This window comes from Felis catus, chromosome B2 (genome assembly GCF_018350175.1).
Source record: "Felis catus isolate Fca126 chromosome B2, F.catus_Fca126_mat1.0, whole genome shotgun sequence".
Lineage (NCBI taxonomy): Eukaryota > Metazoa > Chordata > Mammalia > Carnivora > Felidae > Felis > Felis catus.
Window position 1 is genome coordinate 140,865,690 of NC_058372.1, and position 25,575 is coordinate 140,891,264.

Genomic DNA, 25,575 nt, shown 5'->3' on the forward strand with positions numbered 1-25,575 from the left:
AGCCTACAGAATCTCCAGGAAGGCTGAAGAACTGGGCCAGCAGGAAGGGCGGGCACAAGGGAGACTGATGCTAAAACTAGGACACAAGGACAGAAGTATCCACTGTCACTTAGCATGATGCCTAACATCATGACCCACAGCTTGCCCATCATCGCCCCTACTGGTGTCCTGGTGACACTTGTGACACACAGCCTGAAGTTGTGTGCTGCTGGGTGTACTGCCAGGAAGAATGCTTCCTGACCTTGTTTCATTGTGTTACCGGCTGAGTTAAAGATCAGGGCATGTGCATCTGATTGGCCGATCCTGGGTCACGTGCCAATACCCAGCTGCCGGGGAGTTTGGGAAAGTAAGTGTGTACTTTCTTCGGCCTCTCTTTTGGGAGGCCGAGTCAGCCTCTACAATTCCGCCACCAGTTGCAATGTGGTTTTCTCCCTACTTGCCACCAAGTAATTCTCAGACACCATTTGGGTGTCTTGCAATTTAACTCAGTTCTGACACCACCTACCTGGAGAAAGCATCAGATCCCACAGGTTAAGGGCTCAGTCCTGCAAGTCAGGTCTCCCACCCCGACTTCAGGTGATACTGTCTCTTTGTCACCTGTGCTCCTGACAGACTGGTTATAGATCCAGAGGTTCCAGTGACTCCCTGCTTGAGCTTAATTAACTTCTAGAGCGGCTCACAGAACTCAGAGAAGCATTTTTACTTGCTATACTTCTGGTTGATAGTAAAATAGTGGAACTCAGGAGCAGCCAGATGGAAGAGACGCATAGGGCAAGGTGCATAGGAAGGGTCGTGGAGCCGCTGTGCCCTCCGAACACAGCGCTCTTCCTGAATGTCCACGTGTTCACCAACCTGGAAGTTCGCTGGAACCCATCCTCTGGGGAAGCTTTTATTACGTAGGTATGATGGGTAAATCAGTGGCCATGGGTGATTGATTTCATCTCCACTCCCTGGGGTGATTGATTTCATCCTCCACCCGCTCCCCTCCCTTCCCGGAAGTCAGGGGGTGGGCCCTCTAGTCACGTGGTGGTTCTCCTGGCAACCAGTCCCCACCCTCAGATGAGTTTTGTCTGCCGCCTCATTAACGTAACAAAAGGCGCCTTTTATGGCTCTCATCACTTAGGAAATTTCCAAGAGTTTTAGGAGCTTGGTGCCAGAAATGGGAATAAAGACCAAATATGTATTTCTTATTACAAATCACCGTATCGCGGCCTCCTGTCAGACCCGTGAGGTGAGAAATTGTCCACCATGTCTTCCACGTGAAGAGCACGCATGGCCCGGGCAGTCGAGGGGACAAGCAGGTGGTCACCACACTGCACCTCTGCCACGTGGATTGGCTAGGCTTTAGGAAGTTGGGTTTTTTTTTTTTAATGTTTATTTTTGAGAGAGCGAGAGACAGAGCGTGAGTGGGGGAGGGGCAGAGAGAGAGAGAATGGAAGAGAAACACACAGAATCCGAAGCAGGCTCCAGGCTCTGAGCTTGTCCGCACAGAGCCTGACCCGCTGGGCTGGAACCCACAGACCTTGAGATCATGACCTGAGCCGAAGTCGGAAGCTTAACTGACTGAGCCGCCCAGGCGCCCCAGGAAGTTTTTATTTTGAGACCAGTGTTATTACTTACATAGAGTAGTTGATCATTTAGCAAGTTTTCACATCGGCATCTCATTCAGTGAGACACAGGGAGGATTTTAATGCCATTTTTTAAGGAGGGAGTTAGGGAAACTGGTGGGCAAAGAGGCAGTGAAGTCTAGCATAGGACGCGGAACCGGTAAGGGCGGAACCGGAGCTTGCCCCCTTGCTTCTGGTCCCGGGGCCCATGCGGGCTGTTCCTGTTGTACTGGCTGGCAAGACACTGTGCCCAGATGCGCGGCCGTGAGGGCTCAGAGCGCTGTGGCCACAAAATATACACTCACACGCAGCCTCTTCCAAGTTCAGAGATGTGCGCTAGCCTATCTGGTTCTGCGAGGCCTAATTTGGCATTTTGTATTCTTGTTCGGTCCGCTTGTGTTGTTTAGTGTTGTAACATCTCTCTGGTTGACTGAAGCCATATGTCATTCAAATGGAACCTGTACTTTGGCATTGGCCTGACGGTCACTCAGCTGTGTAGTACAGCAATAAAAATTATGAAAACTGTATCTGTTCATTAGGCCACTGGAGTTCACAGGGGCTTTTGCGGCCGTGCCCCACAACTCTGCACTCCGGCGAATGGAAATGCAGTGGATTAAGCCTTGGTAGTGTTTCCCTCTGTGAATTAATTGTATGTTGTTTCACAGTTTGCGGACTGCGAGCGGAGCCACGCGGACGAGCACTTTAAAAGATTATGACAATAGGGAATGTGTCTGGGGGATGAACTGTCTCAAAACAAGTGGTCTAAGAGGTGTTCTGGATTTTTTTTTTCCACGTCACGTTAAAACTTCTGCAAACTCTTAAGAATTTTAAGGGTGTGAAGTAGTTTTTCTGTCATAGGGACAGAGAGTTTCTATCTTACTATTTTTATAAACTATCACATAGTTCTTATTGTGAATTAAGATAAACGTGAAGGAGGCATGCAAATACACGCAGAGTGGTGTGTGAGTGCGTGTGTGAAGCTCAGCGTCCCCGTGTTTCAGAGTCGTGAGCTCTCACATCTCACTGGAAAACTGAGAGTCAGCTCTTCCATAATGGTAGGAGGAAAAGAAAGCAAAAAACAGCAGGAGCAAAAATCTCACACTCTCTCTGTAGCAGCAGATGGCACACTGTCACCGGAGGAGGAGACCCCTTCCACGTTAGATTTTGTTTTGTTTTATTTTATTACTTTTAAGTACACTTCACGCCCAACGTGGGGCTCGAACTCATGACTCCTACATCGGGAGTCATATGCTCTCTACTGACTGAGCCAGCCAGGCACCCTGGGTTAAAAGATTTTAGACGTCCCTTCTGCAGGAGGTGCGGGGCTGGGGAGAGCCTGGATGCCCCGGATGGTGCATTGAACTGGGAGGTGGGGGTTCAAATGTCCTGGAGAGGACAGGGCTGGGAGTTACGAGAGACACGGAAGGAGATGTGTTTTGAGGGAAGGGAGACATCAGAGTGAAGAGTGACCCTGTTACAAGTAGAGAGTCAGAGGGAAAGAGGAGAAAGAGAGTCCTAGGGGGAATGTGGTAGAATTGTGTGAGAGACAGGCTCACTCCAGAGTATTTTGTAAGGTAGTTGATAAGTTGGTGTAATGTTTAAAGTGTCAAACATGATGCTTTATATCGGTTAAGAAATTTGCATTGTGATTTAAAAAGGTAAGAAAGTGTTAAGTGTCTCTTTGAAAAGCGTACTGTGTATTTGTACAAGAAAAAAAGTTGATGGATTTTGGTGGATGGTAGTTACTAACGTTTATTATTTTAGAAAATACTTGATAATTTTGTATAACAGACAAATTTTACATTGACAACAGTTTGTGTGTCATTTTCTCCTATTTCTAATGTAGAGAAAAGGGCTAAAGAGGGGTTTGGGAGCTGTACTGTCTTGTGGCTTGATGGGGGTTAGAAGGGATTTAAAATGCCTGTTGTCTCTGTGGCCACAGTGTCACCCTGGATTGCCTTGAGCCTGCAGGACTTTGCACGGCTCTGCCAGGCGACTTGTGACTTGGCCTGAGTCAGCTGCCCCCCAGCCAGCCCACCCCACCTGTGGGGTCTGGAACAGCCTCTCTGTGGTCCTCGCTTCTCCCCTCAGCAGGCTGATGTCTGTTATTTCACCAGCACAGCCTTCCCATTGCTTACCTGGACCCAGACTGAGGTCTAGTATGTGCTATTTGAAAGTTTGGATACACCAGATTTGAAATTCCGACATAGTGCACCAGAAGAAATCGGGAGAATTTGGATAATTTCAGTACTAAGTTTTGTTTTTCAAAGAAGCACATATGTGTGCACACACACACACACGTGTGTGCATAATATACAAACTGTCACCCGCAACATAGTCAGGTTCTTAATGCCTGCACGTGTGGTGTATTGTCTTCTGTTCTGCGTCGCTCCCTTTTAGGGAGTCTGAGGTCTGACCGCCTGGGTTCCGTCCCTCAATCCTTGAGGTACTTTCGTCACCATTGTTGGAATTTAGTCTCAGTGGTACACATTGGGGTGTGTTGATTAAAGAAGAGAAATTATAGCAATAATTCTAAACGGTAGGTATTCCTTAAGAATTACTGCACGGTTTTGGAATGCAATACTTGATTTCAGAGCGCAGAAAACTTACTTCCGTCCAATTATGACATATTTGGGTTAATAGGAAGAAGATAGATTCCTCTCTGGCACTGTAAGGAGACATCCTGAAGGTGTGTGTGGTAAGGGGGAAAGCCCTAATGGACCGAAAGTTTTTCCCTGGACGGTCCACAGTGGACATTTAAGGATTCATCATAACTCATTAACTTGGGGTGGTAACTCATATGTTTGTGTTTTAAAATAAAATGTACTAATTTATTACAGAGTCAGCTCTTCATACAGCCAGTATGTTTTTTTTAAGCATCTGCTGTATGCATAGCATGGCCTTGGGAATTAATCAAAATTCTTCCCTATCATTACCTCATACTGTACCGAGCTATTTATTCCTCTGTCCTTAATGTGTTCCTGTCTTCCCCAACTGGGTTTCTGTTACTCAACAGAGATTCCTCGTCTTCTTTTTTCTGCCAGTTGAAAGTTGAGTCCTCCCTCCAGGCCTAGGTCTGGTCTGAACGGCATTTCCTAGTGTTTTAGCCCTAGTATCCCCAGCTTTCCCGGTGGAAATTGCCTGCTCCCTTCTCTGCCTTCCTGCTCTATTACTGCTCAGAATCTCCCTGTTGGGGCGCCTGGGTGGCTTGGTCTCAAGGTTAAGTAAGCATCTGACTTCGGCTCAGGCCATGATCTCGTGGTTCGTGGGTTCGAGCCCCGCGTCGGGCTCTGTGCCCACAGCTTGGAGCCCGGAGCCTGCTTCGGATTCTGTGTCTCCCTCTCTCTCTGCCCCTGCCCTGCTCACACTCTGTCTCTCTCTCTCTCTCTCTTTCTCTCTCTCTCTCTCTCTCTCTCTCTCAAAAATAAACACAAATTAAAAAAGAAAATAAAGAATCTCCCTGCTTATTCTGAGTTGTAAACATGTATCATGTCTCTCTGCCTGCAGGCTGCTTTTGTGCAGGGGTTTTGTCCTCTTCCTGTTTGTATCTTCTATGGGGCCTAGGACGATGCTGTTGACACTTTTATTGCTTAGAAAATACTGGATCGATACGTGTGATACAATGGACAATATAGAGAAGTTTGAAATGCATTTGGGACAACAAAGCATAGATACAGCGCTGTCTGCAAGGAGCCGTGCTGTTGCTTCGTCCTTCAGTGCCGTGGTCTGGCTGGATCAGGGGCCCAGAAATCTAGCGCTGATCCTGCCGCCAGTCAGCCACATGCTCTGAGACATTTTAAGGTTCTTCTCTGTGAAAGGAGACTAATTCTTACCCGTTACCCATTTCAACAGTATTCATGGATCCTCTTGAATGAAATCTTCTATGCGAAAGCAGTTTTAAAAGTTTAAAAGCATGGTGTAAATATGACGTATTTGTGTTGTCGTAAATACCGTCCGTGAAAAAAACATTTTTCTGAGAGAGAGCAAGCTGAGTGGGGGAGGGGAGAGAGAGAGAGAGAGAGAGAGAGAGAGAGAGAGAGAGAATGAATGAATGAATGAATGAATGAATCCCAGGCAGGCTCCAGGCCCAGCATGGAGCCCGACTCAGGGCTTGATCTCACAACCGACTGTGAGATCACGATCTGAGCCAAAATCAAGAGTCGGTCGGTTAACCGACTGAGCCACCCAGGCGCCCCTCGATGAAGAAATTTTATAATGAGGTCTGTCTCCTAGCTACTACAGTCAGTTGTTTTGGAGAGAAGAGTCCGGGCTGATTTGTGTTCTGGGGGCTGTCACACTGAGGCCCCAGGGTAGGGCACAAAGTCAGGCTACCATAAAGGAATACGAGGGGAACCTGAGCAGAGGGGAGAGTTCAGCAGCTTAATTTCTGTATTTTCTAAGGGTGTAAACTCAATTAGCAGAACTGCCTTTAGTTTTTCCTGTCCCCTTGTGTTGTTGGTCAGGGAGCGTGTGACAGGAGCCTCTGGCTCTCCGTCCCTGCAGCAGCTTACCCAGCGCCCCTCTGCCTGCTTCATTCTTTCTCCTAAGTGTTAATGTGTGCACTGTTTTTATTCTTAGTCGCATTATTGCAAGTTTCAGGTAGTAGTTGTAATAATTTTTGCCAAGTATTTCTCCCAGAGAGAGGATTAGCCTGAATATTAATACAAACCTGGCAAAGAGCTCACTGTTAGGGAACTTGAGAATTACCCCAGGGACATGGTGATCAGGATTCCACCCTGAGGGTCCCCCATGCCCCCCCTCCCCCCCCCGGGTAAACAGATGACCTTATTCCCGGGCTGCTTTACTTCTTCTGTGACCTATGTAGAAAGCCAAAAGAAGTCCCAGCCCTTCCTCCTTCATTCTATTTTATTTTAAAATTTACTCCCATCTCGTCTGCCTTGCTTTGCCTCCTCTGGAACTCAGTTCATTCCATAGTCTCAAATTCATTTCTTTTCCTCGCCTGTAAGTTTGATGCACACCGTCTCTGACGCTTGCTCCTTGCTCCACGGCCTGACCTCATTCTCCTGATTCTCCACTCAGAAGCGTTACCTGGCTGACCCCAGCTTTGACTGTGGTCTTCACTCTTGCTTTGATTCCTGATCGCTTCCAGGAGTTACTGTCTCCCTTCCGTCTGAGTCACCCTGCTCTGTGGCCGTTGGCCAGCTCTCCGGCTCGCCAGTTGTGTCCTGTTGAACTGCTCTAGCCGTTTACCCTGTGCACACCAGCAGTGGTCTGTGTCTGTCCAGCAGTGGCGTGGTATGTCAGCAGCAGCTGTAGGTCTGGGGACAGGAAATGCAGGGGCCAGTATTTGTGGACACAGATTTCTTGCAGTATCACTTGCAACGGTTTTCCCAGAGATTTTCTGAAAATATCATCCTCAAAAGCAGTCTTTTTTAAAGCTGCTCATTGTGATCCATTTATGGGAACAGGAAAGCAATGTATTAGGCTGCAACTAGAAATTTTTTTTTTTAAGGGGAAGAATTGGAATATAAACAGTAGAAGACATGAATGTATCACGTGTAGTAAGGGTAGCATATATATCCATGGTTGTGATATCAAACATATTTCCCCTTTTGAGTTGGACTTACAACATTTGAAATCCATTGTTCTGGTTAACCTTCGATATTTTAAAGCTCCTTTGGTTCCCCAACCCCTTCTCCTTTAATGGAGATTTAAGAAAATGTTTTATTTGTTTGTTTGTGGTTGGGATTAAGTAGAATTGGAATATGGTTTATTTGCGGGGCAACCTAAAGGAAAGTCACACTGGCAGTGAAGTGGTTTACTTGTTGCACAGCAGGTGTCCTACATTCCGTCAGGGCATGGCCACCCTAGAAGCTCTGGATCTAAGGCTCCAGAAGGAGCCTACAACAAGAGTAGCCAGCTGGATGGAGATTCCTCTGTAGATGGGGAGTTCTCTGTAGGGGCATTAGCACCTGTAAAGGTGGGGCACCCCAACCCCAGCAGTTGATTTGTCCTGGACGAATGAGGTGATCACAGGCTGCTAAGGTGATAGCGGGGATTTCTGGGTTGATTAGGCTACCGCAGGTACAGGGAGCGGAGTATACTGGAAAGAGGTCCTGAGTTTCAGGAACCACCAAATGACCAGATAGTAGAGTTGCTGATTGTTTCCTATGGCAGTAAGAAATAACTATGTTTTAAGTGATTGTGAGTGATTATTGAACATAGCATCTCTGCTTAGAAAATATGACCATTCTTCACTAATTCCACACACCTTACCTCGAATCAGAGAGAGTCTGACCTTGGCATTGCCTCATCTTACTGCCTTCCGTCGGTCCCATAAGCAACATTCTTGAAAGGCGATGGAATACATCAAATGAGTAGTTGGATTCCCCCACATTGTATCTATGGTGCATCTTTTAAATTTAAAGATTTATTAAGGTGAAATTATGGTGGGACACTGTTTAAAGCCTAGCCTTTTCCTCCTAACGGTAATGGAAGAAAGATTTTTCTTAATTAAAATAAAGTGGAATTAGAATATGGTTTAATTTTAGGAGTAATAAGGAATTTTTTGGCCCAGTTATCCTTATTTGTCATTGGACTGGAGGGCTATGTCTTAAGATAATTATTTTATACCCCTTAATGTTTTAGTCAAACAGTTAAATGGCTTCTGTGTTTCCCTAAAGTCTACTGATTTACCTGCAGAGGTGCTTAGAATGGACAATCTGGGATTGTGTCTGTGTTGAGATATAGTTTTGAGGGAGATAATTATGATTTTATGATTATTTATTGATTTTCAGAATGAATAGGTGAGACTAATTTTAATGATCTGTTAATATACACAGAGGAGGTAGGAGAAAGAAACAAAACATTTAATTTGTTGAAAATTCTATATTGAGTAAATCCTCCTCCATCTGCCCACAGGTGTCTTTCTGTTAATGATTTTAAAATGTCAACATCCTCTTATTTTTATTTTTATTTTTATTTTTATTTTTTTATTTTTATTTTATTTTTTTTGTGACCAGTCTTTGGAGAATATTTGGCACATGTTGTTCCAGCTGATGAAATAAAAAAAATTTTAGATCTTCTTTCTCTAGGGAAATAATTATATTATTTTCTTTTTATATAAACATTTGCTTTGAAATGTATTTATGTTTCAAGAGTTTTGGTATTTTTATCCAAAGCATCATTTCCTCCTACTGCCTCAACGTCAGAATGGAACTCCTCTTTAAACTATTACCCAACATCACAGGTTGTCACGTGTTATGTTTATGCGCTAAATGACTCAAAAAGAAGAGCCCCTGCCCCCTCTCCACTTTGTCTTGAGTGCATGCTGTCTGTGTTGGTAGAAATTTTATATCCCAGTACCTTCTGAATTCATCTAAACCACCCAGATTTTTTAAAATTCAGTTTTTAAAACTTAAAATTGTGCATTTCTCATTTGTGGCTATTGTCCTTTTACTTACATGTCTCTTTTTCCACGACCTCTTCCCATTTGTATGCTCTTTGGGTACCCTGGTACTCCTGTCTGTTCACACTACCCTCTTCAAGAATAGAGCGAGGTCTGCCAAATGTCCTGTGCTCTTCCTGTTTGAGCCCGAGTGACCGTTTACAGCTTGTCCTCCATATTTCACTTGCATGTTATTCCCCAGTCTGCTGTTCCATGATTGAGGGTCATGGGAGAGTGACACGAGCATGGAGGGTGGCAGTGGCTGGGTGGGCGTGGGGAGAGAGAGTTGAGTTCTATTTGTTACTCCATTTAGGTGAAATTGTGCAGGTTTCCTAACCCTTGATCTAGCTTCTTGACCTAGCTTCGTTGACCTTGACCTAGGAGAGGGTTGAACCAGTGATCTCTGAAATCTCTGTCCGTTCTGATAGTGCATGATAAAGTAATTCACAATAAAATGTCATTAGGCTTAGCCTTCTGAGAATGGGGGAACGCACGTGTATTTTTAGTTTAAAACAATAGCTTATTGGTCCAGATATGTGTGCTGTGTGTTGGATATGTTTTCGAGCATCTTCCGCTCCCTTCTCTCCCCACCCCCAGCTCAGACTATGATCCAGTGAATAAAATGCATGAAGTCAGTTTTTCAGCCACTGATGTGCATACTGTTTCCTTTAGTCTCACCTTTGTCTATGGGGTTCAGGGAAAAAAATCACTGCTTTATGAGAGAGGGTCGGTTAGTAGTAGAGAAACATCTTCTAATGCAAAAAGACTCTTCTATTGGGGTGCCTGGGTGGCTCAGTTGGTAACGCATCCAACTCTCGATTTCATCTCAGGTCATGATCTCACAGTTTCGTGAGTTCAAGCCCCACCTCGGGCTCTGTGCCGACCCTGCAGAGCCTGCTTGGGATTCTCTCTCTCTCTCTCTCTCTCCCTCTCCCTCTCCCTCTCCCTCTCCCTCTCCCTCTCCCTCTCCCTCCCTCCCTCTCTCCCTCTCCCTCTCCCCCTCCCTCCCTCCCTCTCTCCCTCTCCCTCCCTCCCTCCCTCCCTCCCCCTCCCGTGCTCAACTTCTGTCTCTCTCAAAATAAATTAATAAACTTAATAAAAAAAAAAGAGAGTCCTTTATAAACTCACTCCTCTTTATTTGTTATGGGTTCATTCTGAAAGTTGGGACCAAAAGTGAAATGACTGAGGGGCGCCTGGGTGGCTCAGTCTAGGTTAAGCGTCCGACTCTTGGTTTTGGCTGAGATCGTGCTTTCACGGTTTGTGAGTTTAAGCCCTGTGTCAGGCTCTATGCAGAGAGCACAGAGCCTGCTTGGGATTCTCTCTCTTCCTCTCTCTCTGGCCCTCTGCTACTCTCTCTCTGTCTCTGTCTAAATAAATAAATTTAAAAAAATAAAACGACCGGCTAGTTCTGCTCATTGGGAGCCTGTTCTGTCCCTGGGAAGCACAGGACAAAGCCTACAACCTCGCTACCCTCTGAGTCAGTGTCAGTGCCTCCACTCCGGGAGGATGCCAGTGATGGTCCCCACACTCCGTCTTCCCTTGGGACTTCCTATTCTTAGATTCTGCAGCCTACTGAATTCTCAGAGTCTCAGAGGAAGACTTTAATAGCCAGATTTGGGTCTTGGCCATGGTATGTGGGGAAGGCTGACCCTTTTGCATTACCAGTGCTGTTATTTTTCTCCATTCATACATTTTTCACCATATGTGTCATTTGAAGTTTGGGATAGATAGATTAATGAGTACATGTTTCTCCCTTAAAAAAAAAATCTCATGGAACAGTTAGTTAGACTGTATGTTTTTTTAAATATTTTTTTTAACATTTATTTTTGAGAGACAGAGAGAGCATGAGTGTATGGGGGGGGAACAGAGACAGAGGGAGACACAGAACCCGAATCAGGCCTCAGGCTCTGAGCTGTCAGCACAGAGCCCGATGTGGGGCTCAAACCCATGGACTGTGAGATCATGACCTGAGCCGAAGTCGGACGCTCAACCGACTGAGCCACCCAGACGCCCCTAGACTGTATATTTAAAAAAAAATTTTTTTTTAATGTTTGTTTATTTTTGAGAGAGAAAGAGAGCACACTAGAGCGAGCGGGGGAGGGGCAGAGAAAGAGGGAGACAGAATCCGAGCAGGCTCCAGGCTCTGAGCTGTCAGCATAGAGCCCGATGCAGGGCTCGAACTCACGAGCTGTGAGATCATGATCTGAGCCGAAGGCAGACACTTAACCGACTGAACCACCCGGGCACCCCTAGATTGTATATTTTTAAAGGATCATGTTTTAATACAATATAGTTTTTAAAATTCTTTTTTTTTTTTGGCAGGATAGAAAAACAGATGTAGAAAGGCTATAGAAGCAGCTAGCACCCTAGTGCTAGTTAGTAACAGTATAATCACATAGCATTCCACCATCTTTCATTTAAAGCAGAAATTCGGGGGGGCGCTTGGGTGGCTCAGTCAGTTGAGCGTCCGACTTCGGCTCGGGTCATGATCTCGTGGTCTGTGAGTTCGAGCCCCGTGTCGGGCTCTGTGCTGACCGCTCAGAGCCTGGAGCCTGCTTCGGATTCTGTGTCTCCCTCTCTCTCTGGCCCTCCCCCGTTCATGCTCTCTCTCTGTCTCAAAAATAAATAAACGTTTAAAAAAAAAAACCAAATTAGGAAAAACTTAAAAGTTGTATTAAAAAAAAACAGCGCACGCGCGCACACACATACACACACACACACACACACACACACACACACACACACCCCCAAGTCATTTATACGCATGGTGTGAAATCTCCAAGCTAGAAAGAGTCTGCAGTGCACAGTTTTCTCCTCCTGTCCCTCCACCGTTGACTTCTCCTCCACAGAAGATACCAGTTACTTGTCTCTCCGTTGGCTGTTTGAACATTCCAGTCGTGCTGTGGTGAAGGCCTGTTGTCCCTGTTTCCCCCTCTCCGTGGTTCTCTCGCGCAGACCGGTCTTCGCAATCTGGCATTCTCTGCACATGTTCCAGCCATGCGGTTCCAAAGTTGACATTGCAGCCTCGGCAAAGGTCATCTCTTTAAAATTCTCTGAAATTCCCCTTTGGCACATCCGTGTTGGCAGCTGGGTTTATATAGGAAAGTGGTAAAGCTCTTGGCTCCTCTTTTTGTGCTTTACAAAAATAGAAATCTCTGGCCAGCAGGGCAGCTGGGCAAGCAGCTCCTTGGTCAGTTCCCATCAGCTGCCCTCGCTGAGTGTTTTCCCCCTTACCTGCTGGCGGTGGCGACCTCACCCGGACACGGGGCCCGAGTGGGTGGGTTTTAAAAACATGAGCAGACTGTAGCCCGACACATATTTTAAAGTCTTATTAGAAAACCCTGCTGTTCTGACATGTGTGAGAGGTACCGTTGTACTGTTTTGACTTCTGATCCTGTCATCGTCTTGTATTTTTGAACGACTCGAAGATGATATTCACTGATCCAAAACTACCTGTTGCCTTTTGGGCGGTAGTATAACACGAAAGATGGAAACTCCGAATGGCTTTCCAGTGAGGTGAATTCCTTACGAACTAAATGACATAACGCGCCTGTTTTCTTGGGAACGTGCTGCTCTCTTGGATGGAGACGACCGACTCCCTGTGAGGCAGCACAAGCCTTTTTCTTTTCAAGTAGCTTTTTCTAGGAAAATGTTGCTTCTCTTAGCCGAATTGACCTATTTATGACTATAGATTGCCTTCAGAGCCCTTCACTGCTTTCTGTGTGCACCGTGGCCTCCCCAGAAGCAGAGCTGTGTGCTAGTCACCCCAGCGTATTTCCACTTGTGATTCTCTAATTTAAAAATGACTGCATATGTTGGGTGTGGAAAAGACGTATTTTTGATTTTGTGTTAAATGCAAACTCTGGAAACCTCGATGTCGCAGGCTTCCGTGTTAGAAACGGGCATTGTCCTTTTATTGTTAATTTTTTTTGCTGCTTGTATTATTGAAATAAGATATGTAGACTCCTAGATGGATTTTTCTCCCCTGTGATAGTTTATGGAAGATTTTAGACCACTTGTTTTTGTGCGTTGCTTCTGTTTTCTTCAAGAAGAGATGTTGTGTAGTATGTCTTTTGCTCTTAGCACACCCTTCCTTTCCCTCCCCCAATACCAAGTTTATGTACGTTGGAAATATGCTATCTTTTTCAGCCCAAAGTTTTGGAATGAGATTTATCATGTTGTGCATCACACGCAGACTTTTTCTCTGAAGCTGCAATTTTTTTCCCGTTATGCTTGTTTTATCAAAAAGCATACTGTAGCCTTTATAGATCTGTGATATCGAATGCCCTCGATGGATCCTTGGGAAGAAAGTGTTTTAAAGTGCATAATTAGGGTACTTGAGCATAAAACTACAATTATACACTTGTGTGTTAATTTTGTGTACAGTAAGACTTTAGTTCAACACTGGTTGTAAATGAGAGAGGAAGCATTTTACTGCCAGTGAATGCCTGCATTTTATGAATACTTAAAATCTCCTCTAATTGGCTGACCTGGAAGAAAAGGTGAAAACATCTGTAGTTAGGAGGTAGAGGAGAGAATACAAAATGTGTAAAAAAAGTAACCAGAAAAGTAATCTTAACTCTTGTGTGAGCCATACTCACTGTGCCTTTGGAAGCATTCATGCTATTTTAGTTGCTATTCCACAATAAAGACTAGCTGACTTACAAGCATTTTGATGAGCCAGCGAAATTAATCAAGGGACAGAGTGGGAGAGATAGTTGACAAGGAATCTTTGATCTGATAGAATAAAGGCTTTGGCTTGCACTGGTCGGCCACACGTTTGTTACTCAGATTCTGCGTGCAAGCATTAGGGGGCACTCCTTGAAGCTTGGAGTTAATTTTATGAAAAAGGATGTACCACTTTATGAAATGGATAATAATGTTCCAGAAGTAGTTACCCTCAAGAGGTAGCATGGGCTAGAAATATAAATTAATTTAAGAAGGGTATAAATAAATTCATGGATAATAGAATGATAATGATTATAAAGCGGAAATAAAGGCTGTTCAGGACATATCCCTGACTTTTGGAAATTGAGGTCATGAGAGGCACTACCATTTAGTTCCCACAGCCATACAGAATATTCACTCTGCAGAACATTGTCTGACCTAGTATTCGCTGAAGCTGTGATTTGCTAAATATAGAGCAGTTAGACTTAGAATTAAGCAGTGAAATTTTGTAGGCAATTAATAATTGTAAAGAAGTCTAAGGGAGGTTGTATGTATATTATTTTCACTGTGCTTATGTTTATAACCTTAATATTGTATGTGCACCTGTCAAGAGGTTTTAGAAAACACGTTTTTCATGTAAAAAGACTTCTACACTGGCGACCAATGAGAACTTTCCAGCTTTGTGACATGAATCAAAAAGCAATTTGTTCTCCACTGTAGAGAACAAACTAAACTGATGGTTACCTGAGGGGAGTTGGGGGTGGTGGTGAGTGAAATAGGGGAGGGGATTAAGAGGATACTTGTGATGAACACTGAGAATGTATAGAATTGTTGACTCACTGTACTGTGCATGTGAAACTAATACTGTGTGTTAACTTCACTGGAATTAAAATACAAGAAAAAAAGAAAATGTGGAAAACCCAAAAAGCTCAGAATAGAAAGTGAAAAATCACCATATTCTATTCATCCAAAGAAATCCGCTGTTAGTAATTGTCACAAGTTTCAGGTCACTGTTGACAAATAATGTTACATATCGATCAGCTTGAAAGTCTCAGTAGTTTATAACAACAGATGTTTATTTTTCCCTCATGGGTCTGTGGGTTGGTTGGGCCAATTTTGAGGTGGACTCCGCTGGGTCCAGGCAAGACATCTGGGTTGGGTTCCCTGCATGCGATTTATTTTGGGTTCCCAGATGGGACCGAAGAGCTGCAGGGTGCTAAAATTTTCCAGTGAGATGATATGATGGGATAGATGCTGGGCTGGGGAACAGTGGGTGGGGCTGTAGATGAAATAGCATTGGTCTTAAGTTGGTAATTGCTTCAACTGTGGGTTTTAATACTGTTCTTTCCACTCTTGGATGTGTTTAAAATTTTATATAGTGAGTTAAATTGGTGAAAAAAAAAAGTATCTTTTGATAGTTTAAAAATAAGCTAAAGGAGAGGGTTAAATCAGCCTAGATAATGTTGGTTATTTTTCAGGCCATAAAACAGCAGTGTTTGCAGCCTGGAAGTTATCTGTTAGGAACAAGGGCATAGACAAAAACGGAAGTGTGCTCCATAGCAACGTGAACTGTGTAACTGGCTTGTTTGTGTGGTTGGTCATCAAGCCTGTTCTGGTGTTTAAGACACTGCTTGACCCCTGAATGCTTTGCCAACTCCTTCTTCAAATCTGGGTACTCTTTTTTTTTTTTTTTTTTCCTTAAGGGAAGCTGGACAGAATTTGAAGGAACTTAGCTTGAGTGTACTATGCATACAGTAAGCACTCAGTACACATTCGTTGATTGTTTCTTGTTTTTCAAGCATGAAGGAGTAATTTCAGGAAATTGTGGAGGTATGTTGTTTTGTCTCTTTTTCTTAAGACAAGCCTAAGAACAAGATTTATTTTTCTTTTTAAAATAAAGTAAGAAAAAAAAAGGGACCTAAATTGTTTAGAAGTCTCAATTGGGGACTTAGCTTAAGGGATTGTAGATTATGGGGCAGTGGTAGAATCTTGACCTTGTAAACTTTATTTATTACCTTCTAGCACATTCTTTTTGACTGGACATGTTGACATAATAAAATTTCCTCATGCAATTGGTTCAACCACACATCGGCTTAACATCTGAATTCCTTGCTGTAGGGAATTTTCAGTCTGACTCTTATGCATGAAAAACAGTGTTTGATCTTTCTGTGAAATCAGAAGCCGGCAGAATTTGCCACAGTAATGACTAAAAAATGTAACTGTCGTGCACTTATGATTTGTCCTGTGCCTTTTCCCTTCCCATTTTGTGGAATTTACCTGGAGGGTCTCAAGCCTATGATGGAAAACAAACAAAAATTAAGGAGCTTTCTGCTGTTAAAGGCAAATTGTTATAAGACACTCTTCTGATAACTCTTAAATAGACCACAATAAATAATCCCAAATCAATTAATTGCATTTTGTTCTAGATTTGTGAAAAACACGGAGTTCGTTTAAGAAATGGTAGATAACATTTTGGCATTTATTCCTTTAAGCTACAAATTCTTTACTCAGAAAACCACACACACACACACAGATTTTTCATATTACAGGATAGCATTTTGTTACATATACTATTTTGTATCCTGCTATCCCTTAAATCCCACCTTAATAATCATTCTTGCTATTAAATACATATTATCTCCAGTGAGGTTCATTAATAAGCTGATATGTTCTAGGTACCTGGGTGGTTCAGTTGGTTAAACATTGACTTCAGCTCAGGTCATGATCTAATGGCTCATGGGTTCCAGCCCCGTGTCGGGCTCTGTGCTGACAGCTCAGAGCCTGGAGCCTGCTTTGGATTGTGTGTCTCCCTCTCTCTCTGCCCCTTCCCTGCTCATGTTCTCGTTCTCTCTCTCTCTCTCTCTCTCTCTCTCTCTTTAGCAAAAATAAAAAAACATTAAAAAAAATTACGGGGTGCCTGGGTGGCTCGGTTGAGCGTCCGACTTTGGCTCAGGTCATGGTCTCGCAGTCTGTGAGTTTGAGCCCCGCGTTAGGCTCTGGGCTGACAGCTCGGAGCCTGGAGCCTGCTTTGGATTCTGTGTCTCTCCATCTCTCAGCCCATCCCCTGCTCATGCTCTATGTCTCTCTGTCTCTCAATAATAAATAAACGTTAAAAAAAATTAAAAAATATGGGGTGCCTGGGTGGCTCAGTCAGTTAAACATCTGACTTCAGCTCAAGTCACCATCTCACAGTTCATGAGTTTGAGCCCCACGTCGGGCTCTGCGCTGACAGCTCAGAGCCTGGAGCCTGTTTCAGATTCTATGTCTCCCCCTCTCTGCCCCTCCCCTTCTCTCTCTCTCTCTCTCTCTCTCTCTCTCTCTCTCTCTCTCTCTCTCAAAAATAAAAACAAACATTTAAAAAAATTTTAAAAAATCGGATATGTTCTTGAATCCTGCCCCCACCCCAACCAATCCCTGTTGATGGACATTTAGACATTTAGGCTATTTACATATTTTCAGTGGCAATGCTATCATGGGGGTGCAGTGAGCTTGCTACACATATCTTTGCATACTTGTTTCACATTTTTTCTCAAGGTATATTCTTAAAAGTAGAATTGTTTCTGTACATATTGTAACTTGCCCTAGATGTTTGAATTTACATACGCACCATGATTATTTCAGTATACCTAATTGCTGTGTACTATTTTGGATTACATAAAGTGAAAATATGAAAACTCCTTGTTAAGTATCTAGGAACAGTCATTGTCAAGTAGGAAATTTACATGTAGGCATAAGTAAGGCAGTGATGGTTTAACATAAATATGCTATAAAACATGTGAAGTCAAAACTTTAGATACATTAGTTGTTAATTATGTATACATGTTCTGCTAGTGGTTTTTAAAGGTATAACTTAACATACACTAAAATGCTCAGATCTTAAGTGTACCATTTGATGAATTTTGACACATAGGTACATCCATTAAACTACCAACCCAGTTAAGATGCAGAATATTTTTGTCACTCCCACAAATTCCTTCATGCCTGATTTTAGCCATTCTCCATATTTCACAACCAATGTTAAGATCTATTCTATTACCATATATTAAGTTTGTGTGATTTTGAATTTCACATAAACAGGTAATACTGTGTTTTGAATGTGTCTACACTTAATATAGTTCTGGAGGGAACTGTAGATACCAAACCAGACTATACTTTTTAGAACAAAAGGATCTGAGGCTGATGTGAAAATTATATTAAGAACAGTAGGTCTTTCAAAAGAATGAAGTTAGACCCTTAACTTACACTATGTACAAAAAATTAACTCAAAATGGATTCACAGACCTAAACATAAGAGCTAAAATCTATAGAACCCTTTTTTCCCCCTTAAAGTTTATTTATTTATTTTGAGAGACAGAGAATCCCAAGCAGGCCCTGTGCTGTCAGCACAGAGCCCGACATGAGGTTCCATCTCATGAACCGTGAGATCCTGACCTGAGCCGAAATCAGGATGCCTGACTAAGCCACCCAGGTGCCCCAGAATCTGTAGAACTCTTAGAAGAGGGGTGCCTAAGCTGGCTTAGTCGGTGGAGTGTGTGACTCTTGATCTTGGGATTTTGAGTTCAAGCCCCACGTTGGACGCATAGAGATTACTTAAGTGTATACACACACACACACACACACACACACATACACACACACACACACACATATATATATATATACATATACACACACATATACATACATACTTATATACAAACATATACACACATTTAGGTAATATACATATGTAATATACACCTATATACATATGTAAAAGTATATACATATATAAAAGTATATACATATATATAAATAGATACATATATATATTTAAGAAATAAAATTCTTAGAAGAAAACATAGGGGAAAGCTTCATGACATTAGATATAGCAGTAATTTCTTAAATGTGAAGCCAGTGCACGGGCAACAAAGGAAAAGATAGGTAAATTGGACTACATCAAAATTAAAAATTTTGTGCACCAAAGGACACTAATCCAGAGAATGGGGGCACCTGGGTGGCTCAGTCAGTAAAGGGTCTGACTTCGGCTCAGGTCATGATCTCAACAGTTCGTGAGTTTGAGCCCTGCATCTAGCTCTGCTCTGGCAGTGTGGAGCCTGGACCAGAGATTCTCTCTCTTTCTCTCCCTCTCTCTCTACCCCTCTCCCACTTGCGTGTGTGCCCTCTTTCTTTCTCCTTCTCTCTTTCAAAGTAAACTTAAAAAAAGACAATGCAAAGGCAACTAATACAATGGAATATTTGCAAATCCTATCCAAAATATTTAATGCACTCCTACAATTCAACAACAGAAAACAATCCAATTAATAAATGGGCAAAGGAGATAAATACATTTTTCCAAGTAAGATAAACAAATGGCCGGTAAGCATGTAGAAGGTGCTCAACACCACTGATCATTAGGGAAATGAAAGTCAGACACACAAGGAGTATGATACCACTTCATACCCAGTAGGATGGCTATTACAAAACAAACAAACAAGCAGAAAACAGCAAGTGCTGTCAAGGATGTGGAGAAATTGGAACACTTGTGCACTGCTGGTGGGAATATAAAATGGTACAGCCACCGTGAAAACAGTATGGCGGTTCCTCACAGAATTAAGCATAGAACTACCATGTGATCCAGCAGTTCCACTACTGGGTGTTTATCCGTAAATACTTGAACAGATGTTCGTGTGTCCTTTTTCATGGCAGCATTGCTTGTAATGACCCCAAAATAGAAACAACCCAAGGGTCCATGATGGATGACTAGATAAGATGATTTCCCTATATTAACGTGTCTGTGATAAATTTAGGACGATGTAAAGTATTTCTTTTGATCTTAAATTGTTTCCCTCTAAAAGGAAGGACAAAACTGATAATGTAAATAGATTCAGATAATCCAGAGGTGACAGATCTGTAATAGAAACCAAAGTGTATTTTAGTAACATAACTTCCTAATCAAGGAGGATTATAATATCTGTTCCCAATGTTTTTGTAAGCTGTTGTGGAGATAGAACGTTGGACGGGACGATTGTGTAGCCCAAGGCAGAAAGCTCTTACATTTATATGTCGGTGGTGTGTGATTCATAGTATGTGTTTTATATACCTATTCCAGGAGGTTCAGTCAACAAATACTCATTGAGCTCTTACTGCGGGCCAGGCCTTGTGAGTGCAGTGATGAACTAAACTGCCAAGACCCCATTTTCTATGGGATTTACATTCCAGTGGGTGTGATAATATGCTTGTAGTCAGGTACATTTGAGAAATCCCAGATTTAAAGGTGGATGTGTTTCCTAACTTCTTTTAATATACTTAACACACCTTTTAATATACTTGTACGTTATGTTTTATATTTTTATGTTTACTTCTCAAATTTTTTCGATTATAGGATTCATTTCTGTGAATTAACTTGCCAGATTAGTGCCCCTTGTAGGTGCCATTAGGTTTCGCTGGCATAAAGTCCTTCCTGTCAGGGATTTATCAATCTTCAGGAAAGGTAGGAGACCCTCGTGAAGTCTTCGGCTTCATCTTGCCCCTTGTGAAAGGCAAGAGATTAGGGGACCTGACTTAGCAGTCAGGGATGGGTCTCTGGAGCAAAGATCTAGCTGGGCCTCTTTAAATAAAGCAGCTGACCAAGGCATTTTCCTCTCCAGCCCCTTCATGGGGCCTGGCTCCTGCTTTGTGTGCATGCTGGGGTGACGTCTATGCCTCTGCCTTTTTGGGGGAGGGGAGATGTGGGATGGGGGGAGGTGAGCTCTTTATTTCAGAATTTTAAATTATGAAACAATTTACGCATACAGAAAAGTACGGAAACAAATATAACGGACAGTTGTGTAACTACACCAAAATGGTTGGGTGTTAACATTTTGCCACATCTCCATATCTCCGTCTTTTTATAAAGGAAAAAATGCAGGACTGAGCGCCATCCCATCTCTTCCCCTCTCCCCCTCCAGAGAGTGTCATCTGTTCCCTTTTTAATGCGTGGTTTTCAGTGAATACTTTATATATATATATATATATATATATATATATATATATATATATAACTATATATGTATATAAACCCCCAAACAGTATTTTTTGTGTGTATTAAAAATTCAGACAAATGCTATTATATTGCATTCTTTTGTTGCTTTTTAAAACAATTCAGCATTATATTGTTTAGATTTGAGCCATTTTGATCTGTGGGCCTTACTACATCCTTTTTTTTTTTTTTTTTTGTAATTGTATAGAATTCCATTGTATGGCTATAGCAAAATATGTTTTCTTTCCATTTATCTACTTGTCAGAGTTCGATTGTGTCCTCTTTCTGGCTTTGTAAATACTATTGCATCGAGTATCCTTCTTGGGACACCTGTGAGTGTTTTCGTGTGCATATATTTATAAGGGGAATTGCTGGATTATGGGGTCAGTGCACCTTTAAACTTGGTGAGGAAACTGTTTCCTAAAACTTCTTTAGGACGAAAACTGGAGAGAAGATAAACCTTGATTATTTCTTCAATTTTGAAATATGAGCAAAGGGTTCAGGATAAGGTATAGTGAAAAACGGGGCCCAGAATTTCTGTACATCTAACATGATACAGAGATGTGAAAGTTGATACTCCCATTTTTTATCAGAGTGGTTTCCTAAAATAAATACTTAAAGTAAATGGATCATTTTTAGCTATACTTTTTCCCTCTTCAGTAATATAGGAAAGTATTCATATCTCTTTGAAAATTGGAATAAATTTTTTGTTATTATGTGTGCTCATGCTCCGCGTAAGATCTTCTTTATTTAGAAATGAGTGAAATAAATTCTTGTTTTTAAAAAACAGAAAAGCTCTGCTCTCAGACATTTTCTGGAGATTTCCATTTGGTTTAGCGTAGTGATATTTTTATTCAAACTGTGATAAAGGTCCAGAGCGTTGGCTGGGTATATAATGGCCTAGAGGGTAAGCGGTTAATAGCCGAGCACTGTGCCGCTGTTAGCGTGAAGTTCACTGGTCTGCCTGTTAGATGAAGCTGAACGTAGGCGTCTCAAAGAGTTGGGTGGTACAAGTGATTTCAGTTTTATAAGATGTTCCTTCGTTAATTTAATTCTTTATATACTAACTTGATTCAGGAATCCACTGAACAACATCCATTCATTCAGCAAACATTTATTGACTGGCAGGCCCTCTCCCCAGAGACATTCCATGAATGTGGGAGCTTAATGTCTAGTGATGAGGACAAACAGTAAACACAACACCCAATTAAGGGGTTTACTGACTCAGTCAGACCATCTCTGCCATGTGAAATGGAGTTGGAACTGGCATGAGAAAGACGGTTGGGGCTGTGCTTGTGTAGTTAGGCTGGCCCGGGGAGGAGGGTGGATCTGAGCTACAAGTGCTTCGTGACCCCAGCTCCCGGCACTTGGTCCCTGGTCCTCAGTGAAGTCTTGGTTGCATTTCCCTTGCACCCGACATTCTGGGGATGTCACTTCTCCTGAAGGTGTTTGAGAACCAAGACGTACGCAAGAAGACCCTCAGCAGCCAAAATGGATTTTACAGGATTCGAGGCGGTAACGGCTCCCACGCTCCCCTCATGGACGAGTCCCCTGGGCCTTCGTGTTTTTAACCAGTGTCACGGCCTCCTCAGTCCTCAGCAGATTCCGTTGAGGATGGAGGTCAGTGGTGAGCGATGGCCGGGTGCCTGGGTGGCACGTAAGGCAGGCGGCAGAGCGAGACCATAGTTACCCAGTGGGGTTTGTGCAGACGGTTTTCGGCAGGAGGCTCTGGGGCCTTTAGTGTATCCTGGCTCAACCTGCTGATTTATGTTTTATGATGGTGATTGTTTGGCTTAAGATTTTAGAAAAGTATATGATAGATCTTTGAAAGCCATGCCTCTGAATTGATTAAAGCAAGAGCAGTGTTGATGATTAAAGAATGTAGACTTTAGTTCCAGACAACTGAGGCGTTAGATTTAGAAATTGAGTTTTGAAAGAAAAACTTAGGAAATACTTAATATTTTAGAGAGAGCACTGCAACTTGTAGTTTAAGAAGTAATGGCATCTGTGTAGAGTTCCAGGTAGGATTATTATATTGCTGGTTATAATAGGAACATGAGTTAATAGAGAAAGTAGGCCCTATCTTGTAGATAGGGGTGTGAGATACGGTTACGTGACTGACCTTGTTCACACAAGTGAGGCACAGTAGGACTCGGATTTGGACTTGACACGTTTCTAACCCAAAGACTCTTCAGCTAAACAGAGTTCAGTGATCTCCGCTTCAACGTGGCTGCCATGGAAGGACAGGGGGCGGGGTTCAGTTGATGGGCACCAGGACCCAGGTCTCACTGACAGGCTGATTGTCCCATGTCATCAATCACCTCACCCCCGGCTCTCAGAGGGGGAGCTGCCTGTTAGGTCAGTACCAGGTGAATTAGGCCCGTATCTAAAAGGAGAGCAAATAGGTTTAATGGTGGAAGACCGCTGTAAAATTTCCCAAGCAGAAGTTTTTGATGGTTTCTCCTCCGAAGTTGGCCGTGTTCTGCGGACTGCGGCCGTGGCTCCGTTGAACGTTTGCTTGTAGTCCCAGCAGCCTACCTGGGCTCCCCTGCACCCTGACTTGCCCCCCGCCGCCTTTGGAGAGCTCGAATAGACCGTGAGGGTCTAACTCGTGCATGGCTGCTCCAGTGTTAGTCGCTGCCTACGACACGCTCTGTTGTTGTCCTTCTTAGAAAGTAGAGCCCCGCTCCCCAAACGGCACATTCATACTGTGTGTAAGGGTTTCTGTAAACCAGAAAGTCAACATATTAAAGTGCAATTCCCAGGGGAGTCGCCGGCTGTGTTGATTGAGCTTTACAGTAGTTTTAACACTGGCAAAAGTGTTATCCTAACTGCTTCAAATCAAACTGCAAAGATGCTTGTGTGAAATCTAGTATTAGATATCAAATCAACATATGGGTGCTGAACGGAAGGATATGTGTTGTGGTAGTATACGATATTCTAGCATGTGGAGTTGTATTTTATGGAAATTCTTTGGCTTGGCTTATGGCAGGGACATACATTCATTATGAGATATCAAGCTGTAAAATAAATAAAAGCAAAGAATTCAACTGTGCAGTTAAATGGTTTTCAGCACAAACTTGTCTGCTCTACTAACGTAGGGTCTGCGTGATGAGGCATTTGTGAGCCATTGTGGCCAAACGTTCGTGATTGTTGTCGACAGGCCTTGACGATAATCTAGATCAGGTCAGAAAGAAAATGAACTTTAGCTTTTGGCATTTTTCTCCTTTTTCTTCATTGTATGTCTTAACAAATTACCGTGCTAATTGGTGTTAGAGGCAAAGCGTTGAATATTTTTCTCCCTTTACCATTCCTTCTTTTTCCTCATTTGGTATTTTATAGCGATTGCGTTTTTAAATGTGTGTCTGGAACAGATCACTGAATCCTTGAGTATGTGGGCTCATGGGCTTCTAGTTCTGGGGGTTTTCAGGTGGACCATGTTGTTATTAAGAGTGCCTTGGTCATCCTCGTCTCTGGAGTGCTTTTTGCTATCGTGATCCCGTTTTCCTTTTCCTCTGTTGTTCTCTCTTCCAATTAGAGGGGAAAAATAAGGCAATAGAGTTTTCATTTGAAAAAAAATGTAAACGTATCATCCGTGGTGTATTACATGAGCAAAGATTATAAGGATGTTTAGGTTCGTGCAAATTAGAGATGGGGGAGGGAAGACTCATCTAGAACCTTTTTGCCTGTGTCTTTGGCGTTTGCAGGGTAGTGCACTGTGCTTTACACCATTACGTGTTTCATCAAGTAGGAAAATACTATCTCACTATTAGATATGAATCCTTCCCTCAAGAACTCATGTTGTTGGTTATATTGTGTTACATGCATAGTACTGTCTTTTAAAAGGGTTTTATATGATTGTAAAGTGATGTAGTTTCTTTTTAGCAAAAACAATAAATAGAATTGCTGATGTAACTGATGTAGTATCTGCTGCTATGTAGTTGGGGCTTTTTGACCTTCGTTGAAACAAAAATACGCCCTATACAGGTACCCAAGCCTCAAGCATCCTACAAAATAGTAGTAAGTGCGCTTGGACTGTTGGAGTTCATTTTCATTTTGAGCTTGGCACGAGAATGGATTAACATAATGCTCTTTTGACTTTCTTAGAGGCTAATTGTTTTTTTTTTTTTCTTAACATAACAGCATTTGATTAGTTTCACGTGTACAGTCTACACCTCCCCAACTCAGCAGAGGCCGACGTGTTTTAATGTCAGTATTAGGAAATGCCCCCCCCCCCCCCGCTGGATTTTTATGAGGTTATCAATATTTGATATCTGTTGAAATATTATTTTTTAAAACAAATTTTCTTTTTACTTCGTTGATAATATGTGTCCAGAAGACAGTATGGCGATTTATGTAATGGAGGGAAGATTAAAAATACTGAATCCAGTTGCTTAGCCAAGAGCCCCCCGCACGTTGCTGAATCGAAACCGTATTTGACCGCCCTGGATTGCACATTTTGACTCTTCTCGCTTGTGTTTTGCTCGTCTTGTCGACAGATGCCGCCTCAGTATGGACAGCAAGGCGTGAGTGGTTACTGCCAGCAGGGCCAGCAGCCTTACTACAACCAGCAGCCGCAGCCCCCGCACCTCACCCCGCAGGCGCAGTATCTGCCGCCCCAGCCCCAGCAGCGGTACCAGCCCCAGCAGGTGAGCGCAGCCGCTGGGCCCCGCCCCCGGCCCGGCCCTCCAGGTCTGTGTCCCAAGGCCAGACTGGGCTCTGACGCGTCTTCCCGTCCCGCCTGAAAGAGTCTGTTTTCAGTGGTGGTGGTGGGGGGGAGAGGGGGATGTAATATTGAGAAAATGCCGAAGTACATCAGATCTGAACTGCTCGTTTGTTTACGGATGGATGTTCGAAATTGTAGAGTGGGAAGAATACGCTTATTCGGAAAA

General features: G+C 43.0%; 1 protein-coding gene across 10 annotated transcripts in view; it reads left to right on the top strand.

The window, feature by feature from the left end:
• The window catches only part of ARID1B (AT-rich interaction domain 1B), a 443,873-nt gene that overhangs the window by 103,585 nt on the left and 314,713 nt on the right, over positions 1-25,575 (top strand). For 9 of the 10 annotated variants that reach the window (XM_045058284.1, XM_045058282.1, XM_045058277.1 and 6 more), the window contains exon 3: positions 25,183-25,332. The exons of the other annotated variant lie outside the window; for it this stretch is intronic. In XM_045058284.1, the coding sequence (XP_044914219.1) occupies positions 25,183-25,332 (150 nt within the window). The remainder of the gene's footprint in view (positions 1-25,182; positions 25,333-25,575) is intronic. 10 annotated transcript variants of the gene reach the window in all.